At 39.7% G+C, this 10,358-nt stretch overlaps 1 protein-coding gene and 1 pseudogene across 3 annotated transcripts in view; one reads left to right on the top strand and one right to left on the bottom strand.

Moving 5' to 3' along the window:
- YEATS2 (YEATS domain containing 2) overlaps positions 1-10,358 on the bottom strand; it is a 123,050-nt gene that overhangs the window by 88,306 nt on the left and 24,386 nt on the right. For all 3 annotated transcript variants that reach the window (XM_023519253.1, XM_012811583.2, XM_023519254.1), the window contains exons 2-4: positions 7,971-8,089; positions 1,311-1,408; positions 715-807 (exon numbers count right to left, since the gene is read on the bottom strand). In XM_023519253.1, coding sequence (XP_023375021.1) covers positions 715-807; positions 1,311-1,408; positions 7,971-8,070 — 291 coding nt within the window. In that variant the 5' untranslated portion in view covers positions 8,071-8,089. The remainder of the gene's footprint in view (positions 1-714; positions 808-1,310; positions 1,409-7,970; positions 8,090-10,358) is intronic.
- On the top strand, positions 1,903-3,603 carry LOC105888039 (annotated as a pseudogene).

Here is a 10,358-nt window from a genome sequence, read left to right as displayed (position 1 = left end):
AAAAAAAAAAAAAAAAAGTGATGCAGGTACAAGCCAAGGATTGGCAGCAACCAACCACTGGAAGCTAGAAAGCAAAAAAAAGATTCTTCCCTAGAACCTTCAGAAAGAAGGCTGCTGATGCCTTGATTTTAGACTATTTGGACACCTCTAGAATAGTGAGATTAAAAAAAATCCCTGTTGTTTTACACCAAGTTTGTGATAATTTGTTATGGTAGCCTTATAAAACGAATACAAATTATTTGAATGTGTCAATAACTACTGCACAAAAGTCTGGGGGACCTTGCAAGACCCCATCTCTTAATCTTTGGAAACCAAAAACTGCCATTCATTTGAATAAAAGGCTGGGAAAAACTCAATCAATCTATAACTTACTCCAAAATAGGCCACAATCAAATGAAGAACTAGGGGGCAAGTTGCAGTGAGGTCTCACCCTTGTATCTGCAAAGCCTAGAATAATGCTAATAATTACTAGAGGGATTAAATAAAATTGAAAAAATTTAGTTAGAATCAGTGACAATGCAGAAAGGTATGACTTAGGCCTGGGGTTGAACACAATATTAAGTTTATATACATTCCCAAGAAAGTAGACTAGGCTTCCTGAATTCTGAAGGCCAAGATAAATGTTTCCAAGGCAGGGATTCCACATTAACATAACTTTCCCTCATACAACAAATAAGGGTGGCTGGAAAATGACTGAATATGAGAAATACTTACTTCAGAAACTTTTAGAAGACCTGCAGAAGCATAGTAGTTTGCTACAATGCAGGCACGAAGTTTATCCATCATCCTTCTTGCTTCAATCAGTCGCTAAAAACAAATATTAACTTGTTACTTTAAAAAAACAGCAATTATAAGAGATATACAAACAAATCACAAAGAAATGCAAATGACCCTCAAAAAACACCTCAATTTCTCTATTAAAGAAAAACAAGAGTGAAATTTTCTTTCTACCTATGAGAATGGTAAAGATTTAAAATGACAAAAATCAATGTTGTAAGGATATGTTAATATATTACTATATATGTTTATGTGTGCATTCACTGAGAAAATCCAGAAAGATACTGAGCACAAGAGCAAAGAGGATTATTTTTAAATGAAATTTCAAGTAATTTTTTTATCCTTTCTATAATTTCATTTTTTAAAAAGTAGGTTTTACTCCCCAAAGCAAGAAAGCTATTTTTCAAAGCAAAGGAGAAAAAGAAAACCATGACTTTATCACAAAAGACTTTTTTTTAATTCATTGTATGTGTGTATACAGATTTTTTTCCCCCAGCATCTCTGATGTCTTTTCAATTTATCATCATTTATACCTGGTCAATGACTTCAATTTCATGTTCTTTGTTCTTCATTTCAAGAGCAAATTGTTCCTTGATAATAGTCTCAATCTTCTGCACGGCAGCATCTCGAGCTATACAAAGAACATAAAATATCAAGTCCTAATTAATCAGTGGCTGTCTTAAGTCAGCAAGCAACAAAAGAAACACAAGAAATACTAACTCTAATGTGGAGAAACCCAGTAGACATCACCTTAACCAAGTGATAAAAAATTAAAATCATGGGTGGTGCCTGTGCCTCAAAAGTGTAGGGCGCTATCCCATATGCCGGAGGTAGTGGGTTCAAACCCAGCCCCAACCAAAAAAAACCACCAAAAAAAAAAAAATTAAAATCACTAATATTAGTGTAAACTGACCCCATGTGCTTTTTGATACAAGGCACTGAAAAGACCACAATATCATTCTGTGGTATTCCTGCCCAAAATGTTGCATCTCCTCGCAAGGAAATACCAGATGAAACCAAAAAGACAAAACCAAAATAACTGCCTATACTATTCAAATAAAAAAGTCAAGACAGACAAGGAGAGGTTAAGAATAATAAAAAATATTATGAGATAATGACGACAAAATGCCCTGTGCAATCTGGAGGTACTGTATGAAAAATTAGACAATATTTTGCCCCTTTAACACTCCTGTTTTATTTTCTCCCTATTCAACATGCTTAGATTGGCCAATTTGAAATTTGTTAAGGTGAGTACAAGGCCAAGCCAGGTTCTTGCCTGCTTCAAGGCACCACCTCCTGTTATCTTCCAAGCCCCATACATGGAGGTCTGGGGGTGGTGGGTTGGATGGAGGGTTAGAGGGTACCTGGGCACCAGAGATATGCAAGACCCCCCATGGAGGCAGCCTTCCTAGTGGGACCCAACCCGATGCTGGGCAGCCTTCTGTGCAAGAAGCATCCTAAAGTCTGCTGTGCAGGATGAAAAGCAAACTCTTCACCTGATTGGGGCAGACACACTACAATTGACATGGATTTTAAAGATGAGAAAATTCTGACTTTCATCAGGAATACTCTGAAAACAACTGCTCTGGGTCAGATGCTGTCCTTGTGCATATGTGGAACAGCCATCACTAGCCAGTATTTGGCAGAAAGATACAAAGTGTACACTTCCATGTTCAGATGGAGCCTTATCAACCACTGCTTACCATGCCTAGTTTACAGAGTGAGGCTGGCATTTCAATCAGGCAGTGATAACCTTTTAATAATCTTGAAAAGAAAATGGTGGAAGTACATTCTGCTGGGATTAGCAGATGTGGAATCTAATCACCCAACGGTCAGAGCCTACCAGTACACAGCTGTAACCAGCGTCTAGCATTTGGACTGCTTTGGGGATCCTGTGTTAATAGCTCTCTAAGGGTTTATTCTTTATGCAAGACACAGAGTAATGTACTTCATCACTGTGTCTGTCTGTTGGGTGTAGGAACTGTGGTTGGGGCAGACATATTAGCAAGGAGGCAAAGACAGCTCAGAGAGTAATGTATCGACTGGTCACATCTTGGTACTTTTGGGGCTTCCCTCTATGGCATTTCTAATGTTTGTGGAAAATTTATCATGAAGAAGCTAAGCTGACTCGGTACCCATAGCTCAGTGGTTAGGGTGCCAGCCACATACACCAGGTCTGGCAGGTTTGAACCTGGCCTGGGCCTGCTAAAAACAACAACAACAACAACAAAACAGCTGGGCATTGTGGCGGGTGCCTGTTACTTGGGAGGCTGAGGCAAGAGAATCACTTAAGCCCAAGAGTTTGAGGTTGCTGTGAGCTGTGACACCATAGCACTCTACTGAGGGCAACAAACTGAGACTGTCTCAAAAGAAAAAAAAAAAAAGCTAAGCAGACAGGAGTTTGGGGAAATAGTGAACCTATTTACAACCAATTCTACTGATTGTGGAATATAAGGATATTGCCAGCATTCACTGACATTGGAAAATTGCCTTGCTAATTGTGGCATTTTGCCCCATGTATGTTTTGCCCATACATCTTCATGCCATTGGTGACCGAAATCACCAATGCCACCTCTGTCACCTGGGCATCTTAACAGCAGACCTCTACAGCCTTCTGTTTGAACTCTGTTTGGCTGTAAGTTTTCGGGACTCTACATTCTGTTCTTCACCATCACCACACTGGGATTTATCCAGTACTGCTCCACTCCACCCTATACACCAGAGCTGGCTAAAAGCACCACACCTGCAGTCACCAGCATTAAGATTAATAACCTGGGACTAAAGCTTGAGGAGAACCTCCAGGAGACCCACTCTACGGCCTTGTAGCTGGAGAAGACACAGCATACCCAGGCCCCACCAGGATAAAGCAGAGTTGCTGACTGCTAAGGGAACACTTGGGAAAATATCAGACTAGGAGTGAACACCCTAAAGCACTGGGTAGGATCCAGTGGTTAGATTTCAGAAAGAAAACACTAAATAATGTATCAAAAGTACAAATGCCAAAGAGAGCAGAACCCAGGACTGTGTTTCTGTATGTGTGGGACCAATACCTGCTAGTGTCTGGGAAATGAGGTATGGTCCCCACACTGGGGTCCCAGAGACACATGTCCTGGCAAAGCAGGACAGTAGCCCAGGAGTAAGCTGGCCTCAGGACTGGCCTAAAAGCAGGCGGTCCAGGTGGGACAGTGTGGTCAGGAATAGGGCAATCCTAGGTGGCACTAGAGTAGGTTTCTTCAGTTTGAGGCTTTGGGTTTTTGCCCTGTGTCACTGTCCACAGGCCTTGTGGCTTTAGGCATATGAGACCTAGTAACAATTGCATATGGTGAGAAAATGGATGGGGTAGCACTTGAGAAGTCCTGAGGTTCAATTGAGTACTACAGAATCATTAAGCTGGTGTGCAGGACAGCAGGAGCCCTCTCCTAATTATTGCTTTTTAAACATTTTTCTTCCACCATTCATTTCACGTCAAGCAAACTCACTCTGTTCACAACATGATGGGAACATGTCCAGATGTCTCTGGACATCTCTTCTACAATTTCAGTCTCAGATCCTAAGCTCCAAGATTTGTTAGATGGGAGTAAATAAATGCACACCATCCTTTCCTTTCTGAAAAGTTCTTATAATTTCCCTGGAATAGTCTTATTTTATTAGGTATCAGTTCAGTAAACTAAATTATCACAAAAAGGAGAAGACTCTGTTTCTACAACTGACAGAAAAAATAGATTATCATCAAAATGAAAACACAAAAGCAATAATTTCTCAGACTATGCCCAGCAGCCCTAGGCAGTACCTTCTATTAATGCTGGTCTCCTCAGGGGGTGGCCAGGGCTGCAGGGCACAGTCCAGCATTAATAGAAGGTACTACTGTGTGTGGGGGGAGAAAGAACATTAATAGAAGTTACTACCCTACCTTTTATGAAATATTTGTAATGTCCTAAGATTTTTGTATGTACTTCTTCTATAAAAAGCATTAACATGTAGTGTAGCATCAGTATAATATCAACCAACAAAATGCCATATTTTTTGTAATAGTAAAAAATTACAAAAAGCAGATAAGCATTCATATTATTAAAAATCCGAATTAAAAAAGAAAATAAAATTAGTAATAGTATAAGAATTCTGTGGATGTATCTGCACAGAGGCAAGAGACTAACACATTTTTCATATTTGAGGAAAAGAGTATTTACTAGTATTACTAGGATATATGTATATACAAACATATACATATACACACACATATATCAAAAGTATACATAAACCTTGCATATGTAAACCAGCAGATACCTTTAGTAGGTGCTGAGAGTCAAATACTATAATCACTGAAGACTGTTTGATCATAAACTCCTTAGAAAAAAACACTTCTAAATTATCCCTCATGGAACAAAGGAGAAAAAAAAAGACACAAACAAGACAAAATAATCTAAACAAAGGAAAGCATCCTGGGGTGGTGCCTGTGGCTCAGTGGGTAGGGCTCTGGCCACATATGCCAAGGGTGACGGGTTTGAACCCAGCCTTGGGCAAACTACAACAAAAAATAGCCAGGCATTGTGGAGAGCACCTGTAGTCTCAGCTACTCGGGAGGCTGAGGCAGGAGAATTGCCTAAGCCCAGGGGTTGGAGGTCGCTGCAAGCGGAGACGCCACAGCACTCTACCGAGGATAATAAAGTGAGACTCTGTCTCAAAAAAACAAAAAAAGAAAGCATCCACCAAATTTACTTTCAGAAAAATTTTTAGGAGGCATACAAACACCAAGAAGAAAAACAAACTTTCTCAATAACAGTGATTTTCTTTTTTGTTTTTTTGTTTTTGAGACCAAGTCTCACTATGTTGCCCTTGGTAGAGTGTCATGGCATCATAGCTCACAGCAACTTCAAACTCCTGGGTTTAAGCGATTTTCTTGCCTCAGCCTCCCAAGTAGCTGGGACTATAGGCACCCGCCACAACGCACGGCAACTTTGTTGTAGTTGTCACTGTTGTTTAGCAAGCCTAGGCTGGGTTCGAACCCACCAGCCTGGGTGTATATTCCCAGAGCCCTACCCACTGAGCTATGGGCACTGCCAATAACAGTGATTTTCAATTGGTGTGCTGTGGGAGGATCTTAGGTGTACTGAGAAAATTTTTAAACATCATTAATTAAATTATTTTCTAAAGAAGTTTAAACCACATCAACTATATTCCTTTATTTACACTCTTTTTTTTTAAAGAGACAGAGTTTCACCTTTTCACCCTTGGTAGAGTGCCATGGCATCACAGCTCACAGCAACCTCCAGCTCTTGGGCTTAGGAGATTAGGTGATTCTCTTGCCTCAGCCTCCCGAGTAGCTAGGACTACAGGCACCTGCGACAACACTGGTATTTTTTGTTTGCAGTTTGGCTGGGGCAGGTTTGAACCCACCACTCTCAGTATATGGGGCTGGCGCCCTAATCACTGAGCCACAAGCGCTGCCCTTTTATTTACACTTTTTATTGATCAACGTAATTTAAGTATGCTGTGAAACTTTAACTATAGATTCAAGCGCACCATGAGATAAAGAAGATTGAAAAACACTGCTCAGACTTGGTGCCTGTAGCTCAATGGTCAGGTGCCAGCCACATACACATACAGCTGGCGGGTTCAAATCCAGTGCAGGTTTGCATTAATGTACACAGCTATGATTTAATTAAAAAAAAAAAAAATCCAGCGCAGGTCTACCAAACAACAATGGCAACTACAACCAAAAAATAGCTGGGTGTTGTGGAGGGCACCTGTTCTCCCAGCTACTTGGGAGGCTGAGGCAAGAGAATTGCTTAAGCCCAAGAGTTTGAGGTTGCTGTGAGCTGTGATGCCATTGCACTCTACCGAGGGCAACAAAGTAAGACTCTGTCTAAAAAAATAAAAAATAAAAAAAGTTGCTCAATAATAAAAATTGCCCCTGCTTGAATGGGGGTATTTGGAAGTTACATTTGATTTAACTGAAATTACAATGTTACTAAACCAATCACTTTTCCCTCTTACTGTTTTTATTTAAAAAAAAAAAAAAAGTTAAGGCTACTTAACACTGCCTGGTGACCCAGATAAAACAAAACAAAACAAAACAAAAAGCCATGTGAAGCTTTTGAATAACAAACAGCTTTAAGTTACATATATAATACTTTCACATTATTTGGCTAATTATTAAAAAGAAATGGTGTTTCCTCATAAATAAAATTACAACTGGGGGGGCGGTGCAGTGAAATGTTTTCATTTTGGGGGATTGGATTTGATCATTTTCTCTCCACAAAGACTTTTTGATATAACTTCAATATATAACTTTATATATAACTTCATTGCACTTTGCAGAGATAGGAATGTTCTTTACCTCTTACGCTCTAGGGATCCTAATCTTTCCGAAACTATAACAACTTACCTATGATTTTGATGCCTTCTCTACCCTGCTAAAAATATTAACTTATGTGGATTATTTAAATAAACAATCAAATTCAATAATAATTTGTTTTAAAAGTGTAAATTTAGCAGTTTTTTTTTAGATGACTTACAACATTTTGGTTAACTATAGATACACAGTTGAGGATTTACTCAGTTACTTACTTGATGCTAAACAAATAATTTAATGCCTCTGACCTTTAATTTACCCATGAGAAGCTAAGTGCAGGTGTATAACTAGATGTCTTCTAAATTTCCATCATTCATATGCCACCTTCAATATATCTACCACATCTGAGAACCATGTGAAACATTTAACAAACACTATGAAATATTTTTAAAGAATTTTAGCTTCATCCTAAGCAACAGTAGCCATAAAACAGTAAGCTTGATGGGATCACTATTTTTCTATGCAAATTAAAATAGTATGTAACTATTAAACTAAAAAATGTTAATCTACATACCACATATAATCATTGCATATGATTATACCACACTGTAGTAAACATATCAGAGATCTTACAATGATATCTAACATAAAATGATAGCAAGAACTTATAGCCTATCTCATTACTGATACTTTCACTGTCTACCTGATCATGTTCCTGCCAGATCTCCTTCTGCCTTTTATTGCCATAGGATATCACCATTTAACAGAGCACTTAGCTAATCCCTCTCACAACCCTTCAAATTATACACAATGGAAATTTATTCATTTTAGTTGCTATAAATCTTATAGTAGAGGCACATGTCAACACAGAAATAATTTTCTAAGGGAGATCAATTTCTACCTGAATTCTCAATTGCTTTATGCCGCTTATTTGGAAGGGTCACAGATACATCTTCATAATCAGGATCAGTTTCTTTGATTGTTCGCTTCAGTCCAGACATGATGACATTCAATTCTTCACTGTGAAGCAATAATAAATAATTAGTAACACTACATGATACTAGTACTTTTAAAAGCATGTGTATACTCAAATACAATATGTAATAAATGTTATATAATGCTGGTACTTATAAGTCTATGTGTATGTGCTGTGTGTACATGTATCCTCTAAAGCCAAAAGGGTGGCTGGGCGCTCGTAGCTCAGTGGTTAGGGTGTGGGCCACATGCTCCAGGTCTGGTGGTTTCAAACCCCACCCAGGTCTGCTAAACAAACAAAGAAAATAGCCTGGAATTGTGGCAGGTGCCTATAGTCCCAGCTACTTGGGAGGCTGTGGCAAAAGAATTGCGTGAGCTCAGGAGTTTGAGGTTGCTGTGAGCTATGATACCATACCACTCTACCGAGGGTGACAAAGTAAGACTCTGTCTCAATAATAAATAAATAAAGCTGAAAGAGTAAGTAGAAGTTTAACTTCAAAGTTTCAAAAACAATTTTCATCACCAGGTGTCTATTAAAAAGCATGGATTTCTCTTGCAAGAAAAGATTCTTCAGAATAGCATACTGTGCAGTGCCTGTGGCTCAGTAAGTAGGGTGCCAGCCACACATACCGAGGGTGGTGGGTTCAAATCTGGCAATTGCAACAAAAAACAGCTGGGAATTGTGGCAGGCACCTGTAGTCCTAGTTCCTCAGGAGGCTGAGGCAAGAGAACCACCTAAGCCCAAGAGCTGAAGGTTACTGTGAGCTGTGACGCCACAGCACTCTACCAAGGGCTTTTTTTTTTTTTTCTGTCTCAAGAAAAGAAAAAAAGCACACTGCTCAGACTTTCAAAAGGATCCTGGGAAAGAGAAAGAGGAAGGGAAGGGAAGAGAAAAAGGGGAAGGGAAAAAGAAAGAGAAGAGAATGGAAGGGAAGGGAAAGGGGGAAGGGGAAGGAAGAGGAAAAGGAAGGAAAGGGAAAGGAAAGGAAGGGAAAGGGAAGAGAAAAGGGAGGAAAGGGAAAGGAAAAGAAAGGAAAGGAATCAGACTTTGATGGTAAGCCCATGAAGTACCTTGGAATTCACAAAGCATTAAACATATTACAAAATGTAAGCAATACAGTTAAGGGTTCAATAAGTAATTTATCATACAAATCCTGTCTCTGGTACCTATACAAGGCCTGCTATATAACAGGTACTCAATAAAAGACATTATTAGTACTGATAATTGATTGTTAACTCATAATAAACACCAACTGCTTTAACATATTAATCTAATTGATATATTTGTAATACAGTAACATGTCCTAGACATACAGGACTTCAAATCAAACAATATCATAAGCTCAGCTCCTACAGCTCAGTAGCTAGGGCGCTGGCCACATACATGCGGGCTGGTGGGTTCACACACAGCCCAGGCCTGCCAAATAACAATGATGACAACAACAACAACAACAACAACAAAACAGCCAGGCATTGTGTGGCAGGTGCCTGTAGTCTCAGCTACTTGGGAGGCTAAGGCAAGAGAATCACTTAAGCCCAAGAGTTTGAGGCTGCTGTGAGTTATGATGCCATGGCAGTCTACCGAGGGCGACATAATGAGACTCTGTCTCAAAAAAAAAACAACCAATACTATAAATCCTCCAGATCCACTTACTGTATAGGGTTAAAATTAGCCGGGCACAGTGGCTCATGCCTGTAATCCTAGCACTCTGGGAAGCGGAGGTGGGTGGATCACTTGAGCTCAGGAGTTGGAGACCAGCCTGCGTAAGAGTGAGATCCTGTCTCTAAAAATAGTCAGGAGTTGTGGCAGGCACCTGTAGTCTCAGCTACTCAGAAGGCTGAGGCAAGAGAATTGCTTGAGACCAAGCGTCTGAGGTTGCTATGAGCTACGACACCACAGCACTGTACCGAGGGCAACAAAGTGAGACTCTGTCTCAAAAAAAATTAAAAAATAAAATTAAATTTATTAGGACAGGCTCCAACATGGCAGACTAGAGACATCTCTTCATCATCTACTCTCAGCCACTTTAACACCCAAGCACTTATATAAGGAAAATTAAGAAGGAGGAAGTGAGAAGAGTAAGTAGGGGAAGGAAGTAAATAAGAAGAAAACATACATGAAGAGGAACCAACAAAAAAATTCTGGTAACATGAAAAACCAGAACAGAGCTACTCCCCTAAGGGATCGCGAGTTAGTTACCACAGAGGACACAACCTATAAAGAAATTATGGCTCGGTGCCTATAGCTCAACCGGCTAAGGCGCCAGCCACATACACCTAAGGTGGCGGGTTCGAATCCCCAGCCCGGACCCGC

The sequence above is a fragment of the Otolemur garnettii genome, unplaced genomic scaffold (assembly GCF_000181295.1).
Source record: "Otolemur garnettii isolate 467f Iridium unplaced genomic scaffold, OtoGar3 scaffold00166, whole genome shotgun sequence".
In the NCBI taxonomy this organism is placed as follows: domain Eukaryota; kingdom Metazoa; phylum Chordata; class Mammalia; order Primates; family Galagidae; genus Otolemur; species Otolemur garnettii.
Note: the sequence above shows the minus strand (reverse complement) of the source record. Positions and strands in the feature narration are given on the sequence as shown.